The 27896-nt window shown below is 46.5% G+C and overlaps 1 protein-coding gene across 1 annotated transcript; it reads left to right on the forward strand.

Annotated features, from left to right (window-relative positions):
• The first annotated feature begins 314 nt into the window (after positions 1–314).
• RRM2B (ribonucleotide reductase regulatory TP53 inducible subunit M2B) lies at positions 315–27896 on the forward strand. Its single transcript, XM_066579049.1, has 9 exons — positions 315–419; positions 3664–3813; positions 8901–9017; positions 15514–15647; positions 17662–17756; positions 21416–21549; positions 23369–23473; positions 25005–25118; positions 27535–27896. Exons 1-9 carry the CDS (start codon positions 363–365, stop codon positions 27685–27687), a joined length of 1059 nt encoding a protein of 352 aa, XP_066435146.1. The 5' UTR covers positions 315–362; the 3' UTR covers positions 27688–27896.

Below are 27896 nucleotides of genomic sequence, written 5' to 3' on the forward strand. Positions count from 1 at the left end.
CGGTGTATACACTACACTCTGTATATACTGATGGCCCCTTATAGTATATAGATGCTCCGGTGTATACACCACACTCTGTATATACTGATGGCCCCCTATAGTGTACAGATGCTCTGGTCTGGTGTATACTGTACAGCAGCAGCTGCCGGTTCTGTGTGCCATCTCCTACCATGGCAGGGAATAGTGTCACAGCCTGCTGCCTTTATGATGGGAGGGGACAGAGCAGAGCCTTCTGTCACAGACAGGCGGGACAGGGAAGCTCTCCTCGGCCCCCTCCCCTGGATGACGAGGAGGCAGCCCTGCGGGCTTCACAGCTGCTGACCCCCTTCTCGTCACACACGAAGCTCTGAGCCTGCGCTGCAATGGGGGACTGCAGGCTTCCTGCTGCGACTGATGAGAGCGGCTGCCCGGGAGAACAGGTGAATACACTGAGGGTGGCACTGACACAGTGACCTGGGCACGGGGTGTAATGGCGCGGTGTGTGACCCACTACAGCAGCTATACTATCAGTCTGAGCCATAGCAAGCAGTCAGCTTACTGCTGCCATCGTCAGCTTTGCTTCTGGTTGCTATGAGCAACGCTGCCGCTAGTTCATGGTGCATGGAAAAGTAGGCCGGCACCGTAGAGAGGAAAATCGGTCTTTGTTACCCATAGCAACCAATCACAGTGCAGCTTTCATTTCTTACAAAGCTGAGGTAAAATGAAAGTTGCGCTGTGATTGGTCACCATTTGTTATACAGCTGAGGTGAAAATGAAAGCTGCGCAGTGATTGGTCACCATTTGTTATACAGCTGAGGGGAAATGAAAGCTGCACTGTGATTGGTTGCTATTTCTTATATTGCTGAGGTAAAATGAAAGCTGCGCTGTGATTGGTCGCCATTTGTTACACAGCTGAGGTGAAATGAAAGCTGCACTGTGATTGGTTGCTATTTCTTATATTGCTGAGGTAAAATGAAACTGCGCTGTGATTGGTTGCTATTTCTTTCACAGCTGAGGTAAAATGAAAGCTGCGCTGTGATTGGTTGCTATTTCTTATGCTGCTGAGGTAAAATGAAAGCTGTGCTGTGATTGGTCTCTATAGGCAATCAAGGCAGATTTAGGTTGCCTGCACACAGCTGGGTTGGATCCCGCAGCAGAATCCAACCCTGTGCCCGGCCGGCGCCCGCCGTCTTCATATCTGTGCTGTGGATGTTTCAGCCGGCGCACATGCGCAGTACAGATAATGCCGCGCCGTCGCCTAGCGATGACTGTCACAGGATGATGGATCCTGTGACCTTTCTGCAATGATGATTGCGGAGGGGTGGCGGGGTGGACGGCTTCCATTGACCAGCTTTCCTAACATTTTTCCGTATGGCAACAATGTTCATTCAAGGGACATTATACCCTGTCGTCAGCAATCACGATAATGTCCCGATCACACAGCGATCATTTTATAGGAGCAAGAAACCATTAAGACGGGACCTAAACCTGTACTGAAGTGTAATATTACACATTATATCGCTGATGGCCTCAGGAGGGTCGGTGATCCGGGGATTGGAATCGGAAAGGAACGTTCTCCCTAAGGCCTCATGTCCACGGGCAAAAGAAGAATTATAATCCGCAGCGGATTTTAACTCTTCTCCTGCCCGCGGATCCGTGCCCCATAGGGATGCATTGACCACCCGCGGGTAGATAAATACCCGTGGATGGTCAATAAAAGGGATTTTTTAAAAATCATGGAGCATGAAAAAATCTGGACCATGCTCCATTTAGGTGCGGGTCTCCCGCGGGGTCGGCTCCCGCTGGCGTCTATTGAAGCCTATGGAAGCCGTCCGGATCCGCGGGAGACCTAAAATAAGAATTTACTCACCCGCTCCGGTTCTTGCCTTTGCCGCGGCGCCATCTTCTCTCCGTCGCGGCCGGATCTTTTTTCTTCGGGCCGGCGCACGCGCGCGGCACGCAACCGACGTGCCCTGCGCATCCGCCAGGCCGAAGAAAGAAGATTCGGCCACAACGGAGAGAAGATGAAGCCGCGAAGAAGGGAAGATCCGGAGCGGGTGAGAGGTGAGTTAATTCTTATTTTTATGCCTCATGTCCGCGGGGCAGGAGGGACCCGCTACGGATTCTCCATGGAGAATCCGTAGCGGGCCTGATTTTCCCCGTGGACATGAGGGCTAAATGGAGGAAATTCGGCCTCCACCCCCCTGGATTGTTTGCCTTAGGCGCCTTCACACTTTCGACGTGAGAGTGAGTGAAAACGCAATATTATGAAACCAATGATTTTCCACGGTTTCCTTCAATTTGCGATGTTTTCACTCCTGCGATGTTGTGAGTAATATAAATCACGGCCCGCCCGTTCTTTCTGCGTGTCCCTTTTTTTGTTATCTCCCATGTTTTCGTATGGAGCCTCCCTTTTTAACGCGACATAAAGCACAAACGTACGATTTTCGTGCGATGCGTTTTTAACATTAGAAAGTCCCATTGACTTTCGCGCTAAAAAATTGCGCGTGGCAGCGATGTTTCTGTGCGATAAAGCAGCACCGACCCTCAAAAATCGGGAGAAAAAAAGGTGCGATTTTGACGTGATTTTTCTCGCAGCAGTCGCCACTGTGATTGAGCCCTCATGGTGCCCGCACACGGGCAGATTTGAATTGCGGAATCCGGAGCAGGCGCCCGCCTCTGAATTCCGTGGCAAATACCGCCAATAGCGTACAATCCAAAAGTGATTTTTCCTGCACACCAGCGGAGACCAATGGCGGTTTTCGCTCGCGGATGAAAAATCTCAGCATTCTCAATTTTTAGCCCAAACAGATGGCTTCTATTGAAGTCGGTGGAAGCCGTCCGACCCGCGGCCCGTCCGCCATTAATATGGCAGACAGGCTGTGAATTTCGCAGGAAAAAAAACTACTGCGGATTTCCAACAGCGAGCCGTGAGGACCATGAGCAGTACTGCGAACCCAGAAGGGGAAAGGTCCGTACTGATGCCGCTGGCATAATAAAGGTACGCAGGGCTCATCGGCCGCGGGCAGGGCTAGATTCCGTCCGTCCGTGGACATTGGGCCTAAGAGGAGTATAAAATACAGCAAATCTGTTAACGGCTGGCACCAGTTTCTGGCTGCAAAATATTGGTGTAAGCGATGCCAGCCATGAGGTGGCACGAGGCAAAGGGAACAGTCTGGCATCTCTTTGATACATTTTGTACAATTTTTCTGTATGGGCCACTTTGATACATTTGGCACAATTTACACATAAAATGATACATTTAAGACCGTGTTAATAAATCTCTCTTAACGCGTCTTAGGCCACATGTCATCGGTAAAACGCAGCGATTTCACTTTGGTTTGCGGACGCTGCGCCCAACAGCTGGTTTTAGCGCACCCTATCATTGTGATGGGTGACGAGGTGCGCTAAACACAGTAAAATAGAGCAGACAGCGCTCGAAAATTGCGGCGTTAGAAAGCGCCGTACACGAGCGCATCTGTGAGGCCCCAATGAAATGAATGGAAGCGTTATACCGTGATTACTGTGGCGTTCAAAGCGCCGCGGTCATTGTGGTAAAAAGCGCAGTGTGAGAGCGGCCTTACTGCGCTCAGCTTTATTAGGAAATATTTGCCTGTTAACATTTCGCACGACACTAAGAACGTATAAAATGGTGACGTGTTGTGTCCTTTATACCCTCCGCAGAATGGATGCAGTGATGGGAATGGGAACGGGGATGAGGACGAGCCTCTTCTCAAGAAGAATCCCCGTCGTTTCGTCATCTTCCCAATCCAGTACCCCGACATCTGGAAGATGTATAAGAAGGCGCAGGCTTCATTTTGGACCGTGGAGGAAGTAAGTGTATTCTATGAGACTCGCAGGATATTCCATGTGTTATACACCGTTATTATGACCACCTCCTGCTTTTGACATCAGTAGCACGTGGGCCATGAAGGAGGTGGCAAGTCCTGGGCTGGCTTGTTGGGTTTATAAGGTGTGCGATGGGCTGTCTGCTCACACATCACTCGAGTAAAATGGGCGATTTATCAGAGTTACCAAAAAGGATGATTATTGGCTTTAGTGCTAAGGGTGGCGGTATTACTCAGGTGTGCTGCTGTGGTGAAAGTGTACCATGAGTGGACAAAAGGCACCATTGGGAATAACCGCCATGGAAACGACGAAGCACCACGTGTCATTGATGTGAGAGGTCAACATCGGCTACAAATGTGTGCAAGGGTCGACCGATAGGCTACAGTGGAGAAGCTCACCGTGAAAATGAACCGGGGGGCTACCGGATGTGTGTCTAAATCCCTACTGCGTTTCGGGCTCTGAAGCAGATGGATAGCCACTACACCTCTGCTGGGAAAAGGCTTCAATTTGCATGGCAGGATTAGAGTTCGACCACCTCTGATTGGCAAAGAGTTCCCTTCTCTGGTGAGTCATGTTTTCTGCTTCATCGAGCGGATGGACGTTGGTGTGTTGGGCGAGAAACATTAGAGAGCAAGCACCCTGCAACCATTGCTGGAAAAGCACAGGTGGTTAGAAACAGCGTTATGGTCTAGGGCAGTGTTCCCCAACTCCAGTCCTCAGGGACCGCCAACAGGTCATGTTTTCAGGATTTCCTTAGTATTGCACAGGTGATGTAATTATTGTCGGTGCCTCAGACATTGCCACAGGTGTTCTCACTATAGGAGATCCTGAAAACATGACCTGTTGGTGGTCCCTGAGGACTGGAGTTGGGGACCCCTGAGCTAGGGCCCACTTATCCACGTGGAAGGCATTCTGAACCGCTTTGGTTTTGAATCCATCCTTGCCGATCACATACACCTATTCAAGCTGCTTGTATTTACTGGGGTAGATGGGATCTTCCAGTAAGACATTGTGACAAGTCACATGACTATAAATGTCCGACAGTGCTTGGAAGACCAAGACTTCCAAGTACTTCCCTGGCCCTCTAATTCCCCAGACTTTAACCTAATTGAGCATCTGTGGGACCACCTTGATCATCATGTTCGCTCGATCCTCCCCCACGCATCATCCAGCATGGCTCCAGATACCTGAGACAACCTACCGGTACCCGCACCATATTGGATCACTCCCAGCCCATCTAGCTGCTGTCTGTGCGGCACATGGCAGTTACTCTGAATATTTTCTGTGGATCACAATAATGTGACTCACCTATATAATCAGGGCAGACAAACTCGAGAGGTCTAAATATGGAGGCCAATGAAATCTGTGTAGTAGTGCTCGGAGGCTGGATGGGCCTAGCACATTGGTTCTGTACGGTTGCAGAGGCTACAATTTTCCAAGCCTTGTATTAAATGGGTTGCTTAGGGTTAGAAAAACATGACTACTTTCTTCCAAACACAGTGCCACCTTTGCCCATAGGGTTGTGTGTGGTATTGCAGCTCAGCTCCATTGAAGTGAATGGGAGCTGAGCTGCAATATTAGACACAAACTACGAACAAGTGTGTCGCTGTGCTTGGAAGAAAGCAGCCACGTTTCTTTAACCCTGGGCAACCCCTTTAAGTAGAAAAAAGTTGTGTAGCAGGGACTGTAAGCATTGTATAGTTCACTAGAAGCCATGCAGGAGAAGCTTTTAGCGACCTTGGAAAGAGTACCAGCAAACATGGCAACTTGCCGTTACTTCAGACTTTGGCGGGAGTCATGCCGCCATCATCCCCTTAGTTTTTGCCAAATGCACCTGTGGAGATTTTCCGTTAAGGGGTTTCGAAACCTCTAGGTTTCGTTGATTTCTATTTTGTGGTTCTGATAAGACCTCAATTAGATCTACAAACACAGATGTAAACGGGCAGGAAACCATGAAATGATGCATTTCTTCTGAGAACTTACCGCTTATCTGCCTGTATAAAATACTTGTATCACCATCTGGAAGAACTCGAGACCTCGTCATGTATTCTTCCTTTCCTTTAACTTAAAGTCTTGGCTCCTAAAACTTTCAGTAATTTGTGTATCTCTGATGACAATGATGTATCAAATTTGTTCTAAATCATTATAGCTACATGTTATATACTCTATGCAGTAGTATAATAGCTCTGTACATTCTACTGCATATAAACACAATGATTATCTCTCAAAATTAGCTCAAAAGCCTACTTTAGGGCAGTAATCGTTGTGTGTAAACGTGTGCCAATCGTGCTTTTTTCATCCATTGATGAGTTCAGCTCAGCTTAAAATCCGTCGTCCCTGATAAGACGGACCGCACGCTGAGTTCTCTACGGGCAGCGCTGATGACATTGTTTCAGCTGCTGTCCGACTAGAAATTAATAGCGAAGTATTTAGAGAACAGATCACCTGCTGTTCTCTAAATACATGCAAATGATGCTAGTTAGCTACTAATGGGCTGATTAGTAGAGATGAGCGAGCACCCAAATGCTCGGGTCCGCGTTATTCGAGTCGAGCTTTTTGTAAAATTCGAGAGCTTAACTCGAGTAACAAACCCCATTGACTACAATGGGAGACTCGAGCATTTTTGTATGTGGGACGCCGGGTGCCGAGCTGTTTTTTTTTCTTCTTTTTCTAGGTCTCGGTCTCTCTTTTTTTCTCTTTCTCACCTGCCTGCCAAAAAAATTGCCATTGACGCGTGCTGCATCGGAGAGGGGCCAAAGTAGGCACATCACAGCAGAGAGGAGCCAAAAACTGGGGCGGGGTCGAACACGGCTTGATGCTCGTTCGAGTAACGAGCACCATAGAGAACGCTAATACTCGAATGAGCATCAAGCTCGGCAGAGTATGTTCACTCAACTCTAGTGATTAGCCAATTATTACTAATGCAAAATGATTGCTCAAAACTGTCAGTTTGTGATGAATGTTAAGCAATCGTCTGTGTGTGTAAATGGACCTTTACTATTATAAGGAAAAGTAAGTGAACCTCTGTTTCAATAGTTTCTACAAAATCTAATTAGCAAAAAATGATTCAATTAAGGCCCATCCAGACAGGTGTATTTTTGGTTACTGTACTATACATATACTCTATGAGGCTAGACCTGCGGGTGATTTGTCACAGACTGCTGGTCTGTGTGAAAAATAATTGCTACCAAAATCACAAAGCACCTAAACTTGCGATTTTTGTGTGATGCGTTTTTAACAGTAGAAAGTCCCATTGACAATCGTGTGAAAAAAACACGCAAGAAAAACACAAGTGTTCAGGAGCCCTTATGACCATAATACATTCCGTTTGCACCGTCTGTACAGATCTAGGTTTCTCAGGCGCATCCTCCCATCTGAATGAGCCCTATTTCTCATGTGTAGTCAGAGTGCCGGCAGGTCCTGTCTGTCTGCTTCAACAGCTTTCTCTGGCACTGAGAGGGAGGTTGGTGCTGGTAAGTTGTAGGACCTGTGAGCTGTAGGCGGAGCTACAGTGCTGGCCAGCAAACCAGCTCTGTGGAAGTTGTAGGACCTGTAAACTGTGGGTGGAGCTACAGCACTGACCAGTAAACAAGCACTATGCATGCTGGGAGTTGTAGGTAGCAGTCTGTTGCTGTGTTTGTTGCAGAAGTGATGCATGTAACCACAGCAGCAGATCAGCGGCTGCGCGGGATGAAGAAGAAAGTCCAGAGCGGCAGATAAATGATACAGGTTGCCGCTACTCAGCTGTACCTCCTGGATTTCAGCATTTTCAGAATTTCCATTTTGTGCCTGGAAAACACCTTTAAATAAAGACACACAAAGCCTGCTTACTGACATACCTGTTCTTCAGAAAGATTGGGTAATGTGAACCATTGAAAGAAACTTTCAGAAGCCTTCAGAAGGCATGTTATAGAGAAACATTAAAGGGGTTGTCCCGCGAAAGCAAGTGGGGTTCAGCACTTCTGTATGGCCATATTAATGCACTTTGTAATGTACATCGTGCATTAAATATGAGCCATACAGAAGTTATTCACTTACCTGTTCCGTTGCTAGCGTCCTCGTCTCCATGGTGCCATCTAATTTCAGCGTCTAATCGCCCGATTAGACGCGCTTGTGCAGTCCGGTCTTCTCCGTGTTGAATGGGGCCGCTCGTGCCGGAGAGCTGCTCCTCGTAGCTCCGCCCCGTCACGTGTGCCGATTCCAGCCAATCAGGAGGCTGGAATCGGCAATGGAACGCACAGAGCCCACGTTGCACCATGGGAGAAGACCTGCGGTCCACCGTGGGTGAAGATCCCGGTGGCCATCTTACTAAGGTAAGTAAGAAGTCGCCGCAGCGCGGGGATTCGGGTAAGTACTATCCGTTTTTTGTTTTTTTTAACTCATGCATCGGGTTTGTCTCGCGCCGAACGGGGGGCCTATTGAATTAAAAAAAAACCCGTTTCGGCGCGGGACAACCCCTTTAAGCTGGAAAAGGCTAAAAAAGGATGCATTTATTTGTACATTAAACGGGTTATCTGGGACTTTGGGCATTTTTTCTGTTAATGATCTATCCTGTCTGCGATTTGGGATCAGCTGAATCCTAGCACAGCCCTCAGTACGAATAGCGCAGGAAGCAGATTGTGCCTTCTGTACTGTAGCAGCTTGGATTGGTAGTGCAGGCGCAGCTCTGTTGTATTCAATAGGAGCTTCTCCTACACCACCAACCCAGGCCGTTGCGGTAGGAACAGCGCAATCGACTTCCTGCGATGTCCGTATTGACAGCAGTGCTGGGAATCATCTGATTGGTGGGGACCCTGGATGATCATCTATTGATGACCTATCCTGAGGATAGGACATTTTTTCTATTGATGACCTAAGTCCCGGACGACCCTTTTAATTCCCTCCCTGCACTGTGGATGTTTACTCAATACGCCTAATAAAGGACATGAGCGATACAACTGTTTATTCAGCCTACCGCTATGCTATCTACTGCATATAATCTGCTATATATCCTATCTACATATTAACTAGTATTATATTACTGGCATACAATCTTCTGAATATCATAACAGTCATGTTAATCTTTCTACTAGGTGGATTTAACCCGAGATCTTGCTCACTGGGAGAAGCTGACATCACATGAGAAGTACTTTATTTCCCATGTTTTGGCTTTCTTTGCCGCTAGTGATGGCATTGTTAGCGAAAATCTGGTAGGTATTAGATTATATGTGTTGTTTTGCTATATAAAGATAAGAGGAGGAGTAACTTCTGCAAGATTTTTTTCTGTACACGAAGATGCTGCTGGCCCATTTTTTGCCAACCGTGTTAGCGGAGCGTGGTGATTTAGTCTAAGAGGAAGTAAAATACGTGCGCTGGGGGTACAACACTGCTAGTCCATAAATGATCAAACAAGGAAATTACCCAGCTCTTCTTTATTAATATTAAAAAACAGCCAGGCTAACACGTTTCGATGACGCAGCCCCTTCTTCAGAAACAGCTCTGAGGTTCGGGAGGTGTATGTAGAAGAGTCTGCTGCCGCACTGTGAAAGTGAATCATGGGAGTTTCATCAACATTTTTAAGACCCCTGGTCTTGTTTTCCATTAACTCTAAATAATAACACATTTGCATTTGATGTTCCACGTTTTCTTGCCCCCATCCTTTTCTGAATTCAGTGGAAGTAATGAAGCTGGATTCAGGATTATACATCTTCTAATTGAGATATGTGAGGGATCTATTTTGGGAGGGACAGGCAGTCATCGAGAGATTGCTGAAGGCTTGGGATATTCAATATCTGCAATACCCCATCAATCTCAGGAAAATGCGCAGTTGCCCGGGGGTTTCTGGGGGGTAGGATAATCTGAACCGCTTGGATTTTGTCAGTAGTAATGTGTCTAATGCCTGTGAAATGCAATGACCTACGACCACGACTGCAGGTTGGCAGAGCTGAAGTTTTTAGACTTGGATGCTTCGCAGTTAGAGATGAGCGAACGTGCTCGTTTAGAGCAATTACTCGATCGAGCATCGCTTTTTTCGAGTAACTGCCTAATCGGACGAAAAGATTCAGGGGGCGCCGGGGGTGGGCGGGGGGTTGCTGTGGGGAGTGGGGGGGGGCGGGGGGGAGGGAGTTCCCCCCGCTCCACCCCGGCGCCCCCCGAATCTTTTCGCCTAAGTAGGCAGTTACTCGAAAAAAGCGATGCTCAATCGAGTAATTGTCCTAAACGAGCACGTTCTCGCATCTCTATTCGCAGTCATTCTCAGCAAGAAATTGCAACAGATTGATAGTCTTCTCTAAACACTGTTCAATAATGTTGCAACACAAGAGCAAATTAACAACATATTGAAGCACTGAAGTGCTGAGATATTTTGGGAACCTGTTTTGCAAACCTGTTTATAAGGCCTCAGAGTGTTGCCCCGGGGAGTTGGCTGCTACCTGCGGTTAAACACACATCAGCAATATTGTTTTCCATGATGCGTGGAAGCGAATAAGAGTTGAATACTCTCTTTAGGGTTATGCTGAAGAAGTGTTTGCGAGATCCACCACTGTGAAGAAAGTAGTACCTGTGACAACAATATATGGGGATTTGGCACCATTGTGACAGTATTTACTTTATGATTCCCTTTTCAAGGTAGGCCTGGACCTGCTCATGAATACTGGCTTCCTGAGCAGTACTCAAAGGGTATTACATGATGTTGGGTGGCTGTATGCCAGGTTTGACCTTATCATCTTCTAGAGTGACAGGCAGTTGTCTAACATCAATTTTGTCTTTTGCCCACAGTATCTCTGCCACCGATCCAAGAACGTGTTGCATGTTAAGAGATACATTTACCTGAGAATCTGTAACAATAGCCACAGAACAAATGGTAGTTAACTGTTGGTTGATTAGGGGGGTAGTCACCCCAATACTATTTAGGGTATACTCAATTGTTGCTTGTATTGCTGTAATCATGTCTGCCTCTAATAAGTTAACTGAGTTCGTTCCTGACCCTAAAATCCTATCCACGTTGAAAATGTAATACACTTCAGGGTGGCTTCAGACAAGCGTGTATTTTGTGCGTGCGTACGCATGCACGCATAAAAACACACATCTATTAGCCCTAATGCATTCCCTATGGTGTGTGCACATGTCCGTGCTTTACAGGCGTGTGCCTGCAAAGATAGGACATGTGTGCACCATAATGAATGCATGCATTGTTTTCAATGGAGCCGTGTCTGCTGCCGGCGGCTCCATTGAAAACAATGGTCTGCCGGCACCCCTGCATTTTTTTTCAGGGAAGGGCTTTACGTATAAGCTCTTCCCTGAAAAAGAAACATTTTAGTGTAAAAAAAAATTAAAAAAACATACCTCTCCGCCGCTGCCGTGACCCCCGCGGGGATTAAGAACACATCTGCCGCAAAGAATTCCCTGCTGCTACATCTGCCACATCTGTGATAGCTACAGTTGAGAATTGAAGAATTCCTCTGCTGCATCTGTCACACATGACTGCTGCGGTAGAGGATTCTGCTGCCGGCACACCGTCAATTGATTTCAGGGAAGGGCTTTAAATATAAGCCCTTCTCTGAAAATCCAGTAAAAGTGCTGTAAAAAACAAAAAAAATAGATACTCGCCTTGCTTCAGCTGCCGGGGCTCAGCGCCGTCTTTTCCTGCTGTCCCCGGCTCTGTAGTGCTGATCTATCAGCAGGCGGGGATTTAAAATCTGCACCTCAGCCAATCACAGGCAGCTCTCGCCCATCATTCATTCACACAGAAATAGAACATACCGTGATTTGTTTTCAGCGTGTGATTTCATGCGGACAAATTGCGGTCATCTGCCTAGGATTGCATTTTTTACGCGATCCTATGGCAGCTTCCACGGGCGGAAATTCTGCGGGAAATCCCGCCGCAGAATTTCCGCCCGCGTGCAGGGGGCCTTAAAGTCAAAGATAACGAATTGCAAAAGAATAGTTTTATTTATTTTTGCAGTTACAATGCGCGTCTATCGCTGAAATTTGTTTGTTTCAACGAATTTTGGGCGATAATCCTTACATGTAAATGGGCCATAACTAAGGGGGATTTCCTGGAAGTTTTAACCCATTAGTGGAGTCCAGACTCCACCTACCATACAATCAGGTAGACATTAGACTGAATAAACACCATGCTGTGTTGAAGGTTTCAATCAAGGGTATTTTTCCGTGTATAAGACGCATTTTTTTACATATTTTGTTCAAAAATCAATGTACATTTTCCTTGGAAACAATCCGACGAAAACTTACATGAATGTTGGCTGCAAGGTACCCCTTATGGGTGTGCGTGGGCCCTCAGGGCTCCGTCACACTGCCGGAGCGGAGAGGCAGAGCGGCAGCGCGGAGTAGCAGGGCAGCGGTGCGGCTAGGTGAGTATGCCTACACCCTCACACTACACACACAGCACATATACAGCATATATACAGTACATAGATACAGACAACACAGTCTACTCACCAGCCGTCTTCTGTCAACACTGCCTGTCTGGTCTTCTGTGTCCTGCGCTTGTTAAACAGAAACCTATAATGAGACAGCGGGGGTGCTGTGAAGAGCTACAGAGATGTCGGGCAGCACGGAGAGGACGGTGCGGTGAGTATAACCGGGACCTATAGTGGGATTTAAACATAGAACAGTATTATGTACTGTCTTATGTTTAAAATCTTTTTTCAATTTTGGGTGGGAAAGTAGGGGGGCGTCTAACATACGGAAAAATACGGTATGTACATCCATCCAGTACAGATCAATCTCAGGATGTGTTACATTCTTTTGTACAGGTAAAGGCCAAGTTACCCGAAACGATTATCTCTCAAAATGTCTTCAAACAAACAAATTGGAGTGATAATCGTTCAGTGTGAATGTGAAAAACGTGCTCACTTGTCATTGGCGGTTGTTTAGGCTGACTTTTCAATCAGCTTAAAGAACCTCATTGGCTCCTCATCCTGTCTAAATGCTCCCCGCTCAGTGCTTCCCATAGGAGGTGAAGCGTTGAATGGGAAGCAGACAGGAGGCCTGCGAGCCTGCAGCAAGTCTTTCAGTTTAAATGCTCTGCACGAGCGCGGACGACCTTGGCTACCAGTGTTTACTTAGCTAATGAGGGAAATGGGGAGGATTTCAAATGATTATCTTTACGTGTAAATGCTCCGTATTTGAAAGAAAAAAAGTCATTAATTTGTTTGTTTATTCGTTCAAACGACAGTTGTTGCTTGAGCTTTATTCACTGAGGTTTTGTGCTTGTTTGGTATCTGCTATTCAGAGACCTCAACAATCTTCAGGACATTCTAAATGCCCGAATTCTCCACCAAAAATGTTAAAGTAATCACTTAAAGGGGTTGTCCCGCGCCGAAACGGGTTTTTTTTTTTTTTCAAACCCCCCCCCCGTTCGGCGCGAGACAACCCCGATGCAGGGAAGTAAAGAAAGTTTACCGGAGCGCTTACCTTAATCCCCGCGCTCCGGTGACTTCAATACTTACCGCTGAAGATGGCCGCCGGGATCCTCTGTCTCCGTGGACCGCAGCTCTTCTGTGCGGTCCATTGCCGATTCCAGCCTCCTGATTGGCTGGAATCGGCACGTGACGGGGCGGAGCTACACGGAGCCGCTCTCTGGCACGAGCGGCTCCATAGAAGACTGCAGAAGACCCGGACTGCGCAAGCGCGGCTAATTTGGCCATCGGAGGGCGAAAATTAGTCGGCTCCATGGGAACGAGGACGCTAGCAACGGAGCAGGTAAGTATAAAACTTTTTATAACTTCTGTATGGCTCATAATTAATGCACAATGTATATTACAAAGTGCATTATTATGGCCATACAGAAGTGTATAGACCCACTTGCTGCCGCGGGACAACCCCTTTAATTTAGGTGATGATAAAGAGGTATCGTAGCCTTATCAATCAGGTATGTCTAATTACATATATAATACAGCAAAGTGATGTTTCCAAGTTTTTCTGTTTTATTGTTGCAATGTAAGAGGTTTTTTAGTGCAACAACCACCCACAAAATCAGCAAGTCAACAATTCAAAGCCTACAGCATGTGTGATACTCCTCTTTTAGGCTGGTCACACACAGGCGGATTCTGCAACCACCGTCTGCACAGGAGATTTGCGGTAAAACGCAGGCATTGAAAGGCATGCATTTTCTCTTTTTATCATTCACACTCATGGATACGAATTGCGTACTCCGCGCAAGCAGAAGAAAAATCGCAGCATGCTCTATTTTGCCGTGGAATCTGCCCAGACAGCCTCCATTGATGTCAAGTAGAGATGAGCGAACGTACTCGGTAAGGCCGATTTCGCACCGCGATTTTCGAGTACTTCACTACTCGGGTGAAAAGTACTCGGGGGCGCTGTGGGTGAGCAGGGGGTTGCAGAGGGGAGTGGGGGGGGGAGAGGGAGAGAGAGAGAGCTCCCACCTGTTCCGCGCTGCTACCCCCCGCTCCACCACGCCACGCCCCACAGCGCCCCCGAGTACTTTTGACCCGAGTAGTGAAGTACTCGAAAATCGCGGTGCTCGATTGCGAAATCGGCCTTACCGAGTACGTTCGCTCATCTCTAATGTCAAGCATCCGACCCGCAGCCCATACACAGTTTACATAGCCTACAGGATGCGGGTACACACGTCATTACTAAGCGACGGTGCGGGAAATACAAATAAACAAAAAGAAAACTGTACTGCGCATGACCGCCTGCGAGCCTCCACTGTCTTTCGCAATATACACTAATAGCAGGTACGCTGGGTCACCGGCTGGGCTTACAGCCGGAATCCGCTGTGAGCCCTTAATAAGACATTGCAAAGTTTGCCTTCCATCTTAGTAAACCATTACAAAGGGTTGCATGCATAACATCTGGGACCCTGTTAGTAAAATGTAACTACAATGTGTCTTTTATTCATGTATTTCTTGCTATGCAGACGGCACAAATATTATGCTTATGGCACAACTACATAAAATAAAATTCAATACTTTCACTTTGAGACACTCTTGGCTTTCGGCCACTAATCCATTCACATCTCAGTCTGCGCACTTTCTTGATAGGAGACCATCATACTGTGTTTTCCATGTCTGCGATTAGAGACTCTTTAGAGCTCACACGGATGTATTTTGGCTATGTATTACATAGAGCGGAATCCCCATAGACTTGCCTTGGGGCATTCAGAGCAGCATTTTTCACGTACATTAGAAAAATCGCACCATGTCCTATTTTGATCTGTATTACGGACCAACATTGCCCATGCAGGTCTATGAAAGCGGTAAAAATATGCAGTGAATATGCATGATGCATACGTAGTCACTGCGTATTTATGCAGGAAGTATGGCGAAATCTTCACTACGCTGCAGGTTTTTTTGGCATGTGTATATACGCAGTAATCAGCGCTGCGGAATATGTGGGCGCTATATAAATAAAGATTATTATTATTCCCAAATACACAGGTAATACTCGTATTTTGGTAGAGTAAATACGCCGTGTATTACGCGACTGTAATACGTAATACCCGTGTTAGTGGGGCCTTATACCTACAGGGATCATGCACATATTGCCCAATTTTCCTACTCGCGACCTACCTATATCAGATAAAGTGGACATGACACAATATAGTCACCATTCATATGAATGGACACCTTGTAGCTCTACATCATCCCCGGCTTCTATTCCAATGTCTTGACTGCAGTATTTGTGCTGTATACTAATAAATGCCATTTTTTATCCCAGGTGGAACGGTTCAGTCAGGAGGTCCAGATACCAGAAGCTCGATGTTTTTATGGCTTCCAGATTCTCATTGAGAATGTTCACTCTGAAATGTACAGCCTGCTCATTGAGACCTACATCAAGGATGCTGAGAGACGGTACGGAGGGGTTACAGTCCGGGGATAGATCCACTATAAAGTGTTCATATATATGTGTTGTTTTACACTCCATTGATATCCAGGGGCAAAGTAAAAGTTCTGCTTGTTTATTCTTGGTATCTCTATACGATTTTTCGCTCGGCGCAGTCATGTGACCTAATAACACAGCAATGTCATTTGAGCTCCCATAGTGTTATACTGAAAACAAGAGTCATTAGAATTATGAATGCTGTATCTGACCATTCGGTGACCAATTATCACTCTTGTGTAAAAGCACAGGAGCAATTGTTGGGGCAACGGGAGAACGGTCGAGCACCTTAGCACCCAACAGTCGGCCCATGTAAAAGCAGAGGTGTAGGGGCACATGATGAGAACATTGTGCTTCCTCTTTACAAGTCACTGGTCAGACCACATATAGAATATTGTGGACAGTTTTGGGCAGCGGTACTCTAGAAGGACATATTAGAGCTTGAGCGGGCATGTAATGGGCGGACTACAATACCCAGAGAGGTTATCAAAATTGAGGTTATTCACTTTAGAAAAAAAGACAGCTGAGGGGCGACCGAATAACTATGTATAGATATATCAGGGGACAATACAGAGATCTCTCCCATGATCTGTTTATACCCAGAACTGTAACAAGGGGGCGCCCTCTACATCTAGAGCAAAGAAGGTTTCTACACTGACATATAAGAGGGTTCTTTACTGTAAGAGCAGTGAGACTGTGGAACTCTCTGCCTGAAGATGTGGTGATGGAGAACTGACAGAAAGAGTACAAGATTTCCAACTCTACAATTCTATTAATCTAAGAGGGGCCTTGAGCGATATGATGCTATATGCTAAGTTCACTGACTAATTCAGAAGGATCGATGATCCAGGAATTATTCTGATTTCCAGAAGTTGGGAAGGAATTTTTTTCACTTAAATGGGGAAAATTGGCTTCTTGGTCATTGGAGTTTTTTGCCTTCCTCTGGATCAACATCGGGGGGGGGAAGGGGGGAGGTACTAGGCTGAACTAGATGGACATATGTCTTTTTCAGCACAACATACTATGTTCCCATTAGGCCGCCGGCAGACGGGCAGGTCGGATCCGGCAGCGAGAATTCTCGCGGCGGGACCCGACCCGAGCGCCTGCAGAGAGTGGCGCGTACTCGCCCGCGGCTCCGGCTGTTTGATGTGCCAGCTTGCCGGGCAGCCGGCACATGCGCAGACCGGAGCCGGCGGCCGGGCAGCGACGTTTCTGTGCGGGGCTCGCAGAGCCCCGCACAGAAATAGAGCTTGCCACGCGAGATTTCGCGTGGCCAAATCGCGTCAGTCTGCATAGGATTGCGTTTGTTAACGCAATCCTATGGCAGCTTTCAGGGGCGGAAATTCTGCGGGAAATCCTGCTGCGGAATTTCCGCTCGTGTGCAGGCGCCCTTATACTTAAAAATGCTCACCAGCAGCACACGTTAGTAACCCTCCAGGGTGAGGTACGCTTCATGCAAAACCACAAAGGATTCTGAACCATGATCCCAAATTAGTGTCCATAGATAAAGAAGATATGCGTGGCAGCATAAGTTAGGTGCAATAAAAAGTGCAAATACTTTATTCCTCCAAGACCCTGCGTGGTCGAAATGTTGCCTTTTAACTTGGCCATGGAGGAATAAAGTATTTGCATTTTTTATTGCACCTAATGTCGGCCTTATTCATGCCACCTAATGATACAAATCTCACAGTGGATCACATTATGAGTCAGTTGGTTCTGCCGTGACCACTTGGATCTGGTGGACAGTGGATCTATTACAGGCTCACGGCTTTTGTTATAAGGGCTGAGCGGTCACCCACAGGGATGGGTATAGGTAGTGAGCTATTTGCCAACCCACCCATGGTACTTTAGGAGGCATCAGTTGCACTTGCTTGTCCTGGTATCAGACGTCCTTTTAAAGAAGAATCACCCATTGCATTTTTATATACAATTTATACAGGTTTTAGAAATATTACAAATGTTGTTTATTTTGTCTTTATTTTTTAGTAATTTCTTATTCAACGCTATTGAAACAATGCCGTGTATTAGAAAAAAAGCGGAGTGGGCCTTGCAGTGGATATCAAACAGAAAGGCTTCCTTTGGTATGTATTACTCTGCCGGAGACACTTTTAAGGCCAGTTTTAGACAAGCAGATCTTACCTCCATGTTTTGTGGACAACGATACAGAGCTAATATAAATCTATGCATCTGTTCACGTGGCTGTATGATTTTACAGACATTTCTTGAAAACGCAGCATTTTTTGCATTTTTGCCTCCATATTGTTATTATATTCTATTGGAGAAATACGGATCGGTATTTAACCGTTACAAAAAAAGAATTCTACAGTGCAAATAATGCTGAAAACACTGCTGACGTACAGCTGTGATGTCATCTGGAACATGTCCGTAACATGGGTCCGTTTACATACTCTCATCTGAAACCAGCCTGAAGCGAATGGCTCATTAGAACAAATATTTATCTAAAGCAATGGTCCCCAATCAGTTCCTCGGGTGCCACACAGGCTAGTGACCCCTTGCTGCCTGGCTCGCCATGAGTCCTCATTTATGTCCATATGCCAAACAGCGCCAATTTGGATGTAATACTTGTGTCAAATCTCACATTGCAATATTCATCAGCAAATGTTTTTAGTCCCACATTGTAGAGTTTCTGTACATCTAGGGTACCTTCACACAGGCAGTCCTAGGCTGGGTTCTCACAGGGCGTATTCCTGGCGGAAATCTTGCGCTTTGGCCGCAGCAAAAAACCGTGAAATTTCCGCCAGGAAAGCACTGCTTCAAAACCCACAGCCCTTAGCCGCGGGTTTTGGAGCGGCTTTACCGCGCGCTTTTCCGTTGCGGCCGGCACTCCCATAGAGGAGAGCGCGGCCGCAACGGGAAAAAAATGGACATGCTGCAGCCAGCGAATCCGCGTTGGAGCGCCGGCTTTGCCGCGATGGATTCGCCTTCCCGTGTGGATGAGATTTCTGAGAAATCTCGTCCACATGGCTGGCCAACTACGGGATTAGCGGCCGCAGGCGGATTTGCCACTGCGAAATTCCGGACGGAATTTCCACAGCAAAACCGCCCTGTGTGAACCCAGCCTTATAATGGAATTGTTGCAGAAATTCTGCAGCGTCTACAGTACAAGGCAAGTGAATGAGACTTTACAGATCTCCTTCACAGGTCGCAGACTTTTTCTACAGCATGTTTATTTATGTTGCAGAAACTGCGCATATTTGTAGCGGATTTTCACTATACAGATTAACCAATAACATCAAAACAGCTCCATAATCCGCAAATAGAGTATGGTTGGGAATTTTACAGATAATCTGCTGCAAAAACGCTCGGAATCCTCTGAAAATCCATGTTTGATATTTGTTAATAATAAAGTTTGCCGATGTGACCTCCACTACCATATCACAAAAATACAACCAAAAATATACAAATAAAAGCACAACTACATATACATATAGCGCAACAAAAAGCGCAGCACATTCCGGAGATCTCGTTACCTCTGACCGTCTGCAGAAACACAACAGAAAGTCTGCAGCAGATCTGCAGTTAAAATGTCCTGTGTGAAGGTACCCAAAGGTTGTGGCCAGGAGCGTAACTATAGGGGATGCGATTGCACCCGGGCCCAGGAGCCTTAGGGGGTCCATAAGGCTGGGTTCACACAGGGCGGATTCTCGGCAGAAATCTTGCGGTTTGGCCGCAGTGAAAAACCTCAAGATTTCCACCAGGAAAGCGCTGCTTCAAAACCCGCGGTACTTAGCCACGGGTTTTGAAGCGGCCTGGCCGCTCGCTTTTCTGCTGTGGCTGGCGCTCCCATAAAGGGAGAGCACGGCCGCAGCGGGAAAAAAAATTAACATGCTGCGGCCGCCGAATCTGCGCTGCAGCACCGGCTTTGCCACGGCGGATTCGCCGTCCCGTGTGGACGAGATTTCTGAGAAATCTCATCCACATGGCTGGCCAAGCCCTGGATTAGCGTCCACAGGCGGAATTTCCACTGCAAATCCGCCCTGTGTGAACCTAGCCTAAGGCCTCTCTTCTCCACATAGGGAGGCTAGTGGTATGAATAAAGCATTATAGTTGGGGGCCAGGTTACAGGCTTTGCATTGGGGCCCAGAAGCTTCAAGTTAAAGGGGTTGTCCCGCGCCGAAACGGGTTTTGTTCTTTTTCAACCCCCCCTCCGTTCGGCACGAGACAACCCCGATGCAGGGGTTAAAAAAGAACACCGGACAGCGCTTACCTGAATCCCCGCGCTCCGGTGACTTCTTACTTACCTGCTGAAGATGGCCGCCGGGATCTTCTCCCTCGGTGGACCGCAGGGCTTCTGTGCGGTCCATTGCCGATTCCAGCCTCCTGATTGGCTGGAATCGGCACGTGACGGGGCGGAGCTACACGGAGCCCCATTGAGAAAAGGAGAAGACCCGGACTGCGCAAGCGCGTCTAATTTGGCCATTAGACGCCGAAAATTAGACGGCAACCATGGAGACGAGGACGCCAGCAACGGAACAGGTAAGTGAATAACTTTTGATAACTTCTGTATGGCTCATAATTAATGCACAATGTACATTACAAAATGCATTAATATGGCCATACAGAAGTGTATAGACCCCACTTGCTTTTGCGGGACAACCCCTTTAAGTCTCTGGGTATGGGTTCAGATGGAGGGTGGGCAGCCCCAGCTGAACTTTTGCACCCAGGCCCCTGAGCCCTTGGTTACTCCCCTGGTTGGGCTAGGCAGCAACTTTAAGTGCGACACATGATATGTGGCCAAACATCCCTTTATGGCTACCCTGCATCACAATGTCCTAATGTAAGGGAATGCAGTCGCATTTCAACTCTCAAGCTGCAACCCGCCAACTTCAAAGAATCCGTCAGATCCAAATCTAGCAATCGTTGGGTTGGCTTGCAGCAACTTGTGAGTTGCAGCAAGACTGCATTCGCTTACATTAGGATGCGAGGTAGCAGGGTTATAGTGTGATCATTGGCTGCATAATATATCTCACAGCCAAGATCACCGTGTAGCGCTAGCCTAGAAATGTTTCTCCTCCATTTATTTCTCGAATGAAGCTCCCAAGCATCACCCAAGGCTGATCTGTCCTATATGCAGACCTATTGGCATGAACTGATAGTTGCAGCAGCTGAAGCTGGGGTAACTGCAGTCTACACATCATTGTGATTCACTCCCTCCTTTCATCATGAGCATAGAATACATGGCCTTGCAAGATGATCATCCAGAACACTTCCCATAAGGCTAGTGGCACACATCCATTTTTTCCGGGCCATATGCTGTCCATATATTTCCATGGGTAAGATACGGCCCTGTTATAGCCTATGAGGCTACATACCATTTTTTACATAGACCCAGTTTCTGGGTTGAAACCCCATGGCATGTCTTATTCTTGTCCAGGTCACAGACAAGAAATAGGACATGCAATGCACATGAACATGCTGTCCGTGTGCTGTCCTATGCAAGTTGTCTCTCAGTAGCCTAAGGTGTAGAGTGTCACATACCTGCTTTACCATGTGGTACATTGTGCCAACACATAAGGATAAGATGGCATTAAGCCACATTTAAGGACACAATTTAACCCTATCAAAGCTCAGCATTGGTATAAATGTCTGGCAGCCTCTTATCTCCCCTACTGTTTTGACATTGCAGGTAGTTTAGGTAGGAGAGATGCTTCTGATAACTGTACAGTAGATTGCTTTGTCTAACAGGGTCTAAAACTGTCTTATATTGTATTCATTACAGGAGAGAGAATTGTTGCATTCGCCGCTGTAGAAGGGATCTTCTTCTCTGGATCCTTTGCCGCTATATTTTGGCTGAAAAAGCGAGGTTTGATGCCTGGGCTCACCTTCTCTAATGAACTGATCAGTCGGGATGAGGTAAGACCATATCAAATCTTATGCTTGATAATGCAAACATAGACGGTTGACCATAGAGAGGCTCACAGAGCCCACTCTGTGCATTTCTGCAGGTCACATAAGTCTGAGGGGATTTCTAAATCTCGTGCAGCTGATTTGCAAAAGCTACAAGTAAACATGTCTCCTCAGCAAGCAGCAGACGTTCATAAATTACATGCAGCTAGTATGCGAAAGCAACGAGCCAACATGTCTCCTCAACGAGCAGTTGAAGTTTGTACTTTGATACTAGCTGTATCCCTTCGGAATGGTCACAGGTGTAAATGTTGCAGTATCATTATTGCTATTTTGTACATTCTCTGAGGTTTTCTTATTCATAGGTGTTTGCACTGTTCAGCAGAATTGCAAATAATGGCAATAGCTTACTATTTGCATGAAAATATTTTGACCAACTCCAATCCCTTTCACACCCCAGCAACTGCAACCAGGTCTTGGCTGTCAAAGGCAACTGACACCCACTGCATATGGAGCAGGCTTGCCTCCCAATAGAAACTTTGCGCACATCTGAAATACATGCACGTCAGATTGTAGTAAGTTGTTAAACGGATAGCCTATTGTACAATGCTACATTCACCATGTAGTGGCCTCTACAGACGTAATGCATGGTCAAATGCACTTCCCAGCAATTACCTGACTGCCAGGCTGGCTTCTATTTAAGAAGTGATTGACTTTGTGAGACAACTCTTTTAAGAAATGACTCATTATACAATCAGAATACTAATGTTGACTTGTCCATGAGTGAGTACATGCTCCGCCCCTGATCACATAATGGTGACATCATCACAGGTCTTAAAACATAAAACATGTAGAGCCTAACAGCAGCCGTGTACTTACAGGACTTGTGATGATGTCACTGTCATGTGATCAGTCACCTGGGCTCTGAGAACTGCCCCTGATCACATGACTGTGACATTATCACAGGTCCTAAACCAGCAGTCAGACAGCAGCCATGCACTTACAGGACCTGTGATGATGTCCCCATTATGTGATCAGTGACCTGTGTCTGAAGAGTTCGGGGTCACATGACTAGAGGGTAATCAATGTGTGCAGGATTCTGCTGTGTCAGTCGTCATCCCTGTTGTATGGGATGAAGAATATATGTAGCAGAGCTGTGTGTGTGTGACGTGCGTGTAGAAGAGCTGTGTGTGTGTGACGTGCGTGTAGAAGAGCTGTGTGTGTGTGTGACGTGCGTGTAGAAGAGCTGTGTGTGTGACGTGCGTGTAGAAGAGCTGTGTGTGTGTGACGTGCGTGTAGCAGAGCTGTGTGCGATGTTCGTTTGTGACATGTGTGTAGCAGAGCTGTGTGTATGCGGCATGCATGTAGTGGAGCTGTCTGTGTGCTCTGTGCATGTAGCAGAGCTGTGTGTGATGTGCATGTAGTGGAGCTGTGTGTGTGTGTGTGACGTGCGTGTAGCGCAGCTGTGTGTGTAATAGAGATGTTCGTGTAGCAGAGCTGTGTGTGTAATGTGAGTGTAGCAGAGCTGTGTGTGTGACATGCATGTAGCACAGCTGTGTGTGTGACGTGCATGTAGCAGAGCTATCGGTTATCTATCAAATGCTATAGAGGCACAATGACTGTGACGTCATCACATGTCCTAAACCAGCAGGTCCTAAAACAGCAGCCGTGTGCTTATAACTCCAATTCCTTTCACTATTTTTTATCAGTAAGTGGTATTTGTACTATAATTTCCCAATAATTTCTAGTTCCCTAATATAAAGATAAAAGTGTTATAAAAATGTTTTTTGTTTGTTATACATGTAATATTTCCCTTTTTTGCCTGCAGGGTTTACATTGTGATTTTGCATCTTTAATGTTTCACTACCTTGAGAATAAACCCACAGAGCAGCGAGTCACTGAGATCATAGTCAGCGCCATGAAAATAGAACAGGTAATTCTGAATGTGACGTACCAAGAGAAGTTGCCCCATAGCAAAAATACAACTCCCCCATTATAGTCCTGGATATTGCCATCCACAATAGAAGGAGCTAGACTTTGTTACCCCTGAACCCCATTTTCATGACTCTTGGAGCTATTCCTCACCCCCTTATTTGAAAATGGCACAGGGTATTGGACCAACATGGCTGCAGTTCTGGTATCTGAGCTTTTAGAGATTGTCCTAGAACTCTGTATATCCAATCCTCTACCCTGAACAATCACTTCATTAAGAATACCTACTCAATAACAGGTTGCTCCACATTTTTGGGCAATCATGACTTTCAAACATTGAGGAAAAGAATCTACAAGGTGGTGAACATCCTCCACACTCTACTCCACCCATGCCCGCTGCAGCAGCTCCATCAGTTGGTGCACATTTTGCGGACAAGTGGGAGCAGATCTCACAGCCCGTTCCAGCATATCCCAAACATGGTCAATGGGGTTACAGACCGGTGTGTTTGAGGGCCAAGGCCGTATTTAGAATTCCTTGTCGTGTTCTTCCATCTTCTCCCTAGTGATCTGAGCTCACTGACACGAAGCGTTGTCCTGTTGAAATATAACATTGTGGTCAAGGAAAACTTCTTGAAGATATGGGTGCAGATGATCAGCTAACTGATCCCTGTAGAGTTCACCTGTGGAACCCAATGATGCACCTATAGGATACTGCTTTGTCCTGTTTATGCCTTATGCGGACTTGTCCATCAGCACAATCTAGCAGGAAACAGGACTCGTCACTCCAGACAACCTTTTGCCATGTGTCCAAGGTCCATTGATGTCTTTACTAAGCCCATGTGAGGTGTTGAAGCAGGGTCATCAGGGGCACCCTTGCCAGTCTTCGGCTGTTGAACCCTAGTCGCATAGTTATTATACGCCACATAGTCCTTGTAGAAATTTGTCTCACGTCCCCGCTGTTCTACTGCTGGGTCAGTTGGTCTACTGTGACACATTGTTGCTGAGATACTAGACGTGCCACCCAACTCTCGCCTTTAGGATCACACACACATGGCCTGCCGCTGTGTGATCTTTTGTCTGATGTCTGTCCATGGTTCAACCAGTCTTGGTACACTCTTGATTGTTCTAGCGCCACACATCCAGACACCAACAATCTGCCAGTGGTCAAAGTCACCATGTTGACCCATGAGTGCCAAACGTGGCCTTCTTTTCTGTAGAGCAGAGATCAGCACATTATCTGAAAACGGATCGTGGCACGGCCATCACACGGTACCACGTTACTGATCACAAGATGCCACGTGCCAGCTGCGCCTAATGCACGGATCGGTCAGTGTATACCACTGTATACATTACTGAGCATTTCCACGGCCAATGGTTTTGTCTGTCCATTAATAAAAAATGAGGGATTTGCGCGGCTTGCAGTGATTTGGAAGTTGAAGAATCAGCTTTGCTGCTGGATAAAGGTTAATAACACTTGCTATACTTCGTACATTATCTGTTATTAGCATCTCATTACCTTTTTATCTCCGCAGGAGTTTTTTACAGACGCTTTACCTGTGGATCTCATTGGCATAAACTCCACGTTAATGAAGACATATATAGAATTTGTGGCAGATCGACTGCTGGCTGAACTTGGGTTTCCAAAGGTAAATGTCTTAAAGTGTCTTTCTAGGTATTCAATACCCATTTTACATGCATTGCCGACCGGATGAGTGGACTCTGGCAGGATTTAGTAGACAGGTGGACCTCAGCATATCTAAAATGGAAGTTTTTGTTTCAAGCAGGAAAATAACACCAACAGACAGCGATTTTTCGGCTCTGCTATAGAGCTTTCATGAAGCCCTGGTAAATGTTCTGTAGCCGAGCCAAAGTTGTGTGTTGGTACAATATATTTTCCTGCCTGGAATAAAAACTGCTCCTTTGGATATGCTGAGGTCTACATCTATATTTTTGCACTTGTGCCGAGATTTGGATGGACTTGGGTTTATCCGCCCAGAATGGACTGTTGCATCCAGTTTCATTCTCTGGAGGACATTGGTGTTGGTCTCAAGTCTTGCTTTTTACTGTCTGAGTTTAGACACACAATGTGCATCTAAATCCTGATAGGTTGAAAATGTTAGCTCGAAGGAGGTCTGACTACTGGAACCATCACCGATCGCCATTCCTTCCCTAGCTGGAGCACTCCACTGTGTTTGTTAGTGTCCTAGACTTTAAGTGGGAAGGCAGGGCACATGCTGAACTGGAATTTGGTCCAGAAGGGCTTATATTTCAAGCCCTTCCCTGAAAATCATCACTGCGGTGGTTCCCTGCAAAACACTGCTTTCAATGGAGACGCAGCAGTGCTGACCCCATTGAAAGCAATGGGATAGCATCACAGACTTCTGCCATAGCTGTTACAGCTGTGGCAGAAGTCTGCAATGCACTTTCTGTTTTCAATGGGGCTGGTGCTGCTGCCGCCGGCCCCATTGAAAACAATGAGCGATATCGCAGAGTTTTTTCTGAGCTGCGAGGCACTCCATCTCGCATCGCTAGAAAAAATATCGCTAGTGGGTAGGCACCCTTAGACAGATTTATGTCTCACCAAGTCCCCCAGTCCTCAGTAGGGTGACAGTTCAACCTTAATGTCAAGAGCAGAGTAGTTTCAGACAGTTTGGTTGCTAGGGACATGATTAGAGATAAGCGAGTATACTCGCTAAGGCTAACTACTCGACTGAGTATCTCCCCGCTCGTCTCTAAAGATTCGGGGGCCGGTGCCGGTGAAAGGTGAGTTGCGGCGGGGAGCGGGGGGGAGACAGGGAGAGAGACAATACATGCGTCAAAGTACAGTAAAATACGTAGATATGTGCAGAAAAAAAGACTCTTTTGGGGCGCAAATACGCTGCGCTGTAGGAGCCCTAACAACCACAGGGTCCATCTAAATAAAGCTGGATAGACACCGCAGAGAATGAAGAGGAAGAATAGCTCTGCTCTATCAGTAGCGATCCCACTAAAATGAATATATTAGGGCAAAACTGACAATACCGCTCCTAACTAGGAGGTTTACGGCTTTGTTTACACATGGCGGATTTTGGTGCAGATCCACAACAAAATCCGCAGCCTATGTTGTGATGCGGTTTCAGTGCAGATCCGCACCAGAATCTGTGTCAAAATCCATACTATTCAGTGCAAATTTGTATGTGGATCTACGGCAGATTTCACCCAGGGGTGAAGGATGCTGAAGATCCGTGTCAAAATCCGCACTGAAATCTCCACCAACTTTGTAGCTTTTCAAGCAGATTTTGTTGCAGATGTTCAGCTGTAGAAAATCTACACCAATTCCGCTACTTGTGAATGTACGTTAAAGGAGGTTTACTACTGAAGACATTTACCCCCTGTCCATAGGTCTATGATCGCTGGAGCCAGTCCTGAAAATGGGGCATCCTAAATGTCCCATATGGAAGGAGCAATGGTGTGCATGCGTGACCACGGCTCCATTCACTTCTGTGGGATGGAGGAAGATTGACTAGTAAATGTAGCGGCATGTATGCATATTGTCCCTCCATGAGGCACTTGAGGTGTACTGGTCTCTGGATCACTAGGGGTCTGCCATTCGTACCCCCAACGATCATTCATTTATTCCCTCTCCTCTGGATGGGGGTGAAAACCCTTTAAATCACTCCAGTGAAAGAGTCCTAACTAGAGATGAGCGAACGTGCTCGTTTAGAGCAATTACTCGATCGAGCATCGCTTTTTTCGAGTAACTGCCTAATCGGGCAAAAAGATTCGGGGGGTGAGCGGTGGGTTGTGGTGGGGAGTGGGGGGGGGGGGGGGAGAGAGAGAGCTCCCCCCGCTCCATCCTGCCGCCCCCCGAATCTTTTCGCCCGAGTAGGCAGTTACTCGAAAAAAGTGATGCTCGATCGAGTAATTGACCTAAACGAGCACGTTCGCTCATCTCTAGTCTTAACCAAGATCTACTTATAACCTTGACCAAATGACAGCCGGGGTCCCAGCTGAGATTTGTTGTCCTGCTGTTCTTCATTATGTCTTCTCATATTCTTTGTTTCTTTTTTTCCTTTCTTCCAGGTATTTAATGTAGAAAATCCATTTGACTTCATGGAGAATATTTCTCTGGAGGGAAAAACCAATTTCTTTGAGAAGCGTGTGTCTGAATATCAGCGCTTTGCTGTTATGTCTCAAACATCAGATAATGTCTTCACTTTGGATGCAGATTTCTGATTGTGAAGTGATGCCTGGCATACATAAGATGGCTGTACCATATCCTATAGGAGTAGGAAGCCGGAGTGACGCCAATCTTAGGATCCAGGCGCTTCCATGTTTTACTAAGTGAATGCTGCTACATCATATGCCAAAGACACTTAATTCCCCAAGTAACACCTTAATCAGAAATATAACGTGTTTCCCCGAAAAGAAAACACTGTCTTATA

The sequence above is a fragment of the Eleutherodactylus coqui genome, chromosome 9 (genome assembly GCF_035609145.1).
Source record: "Eleutherodactylus coqui strain aEleCoq1 chromosome 9, aEleCoq1.hap1, whole genome shotgun sequence".
Taxonomy (NCBI): Eukaryota; Metazoa; Chordata; class Amphibia; order Anura; family Eleutherodactylidae; genus Eleutherodactylus; species Eleutherodactylus coqui.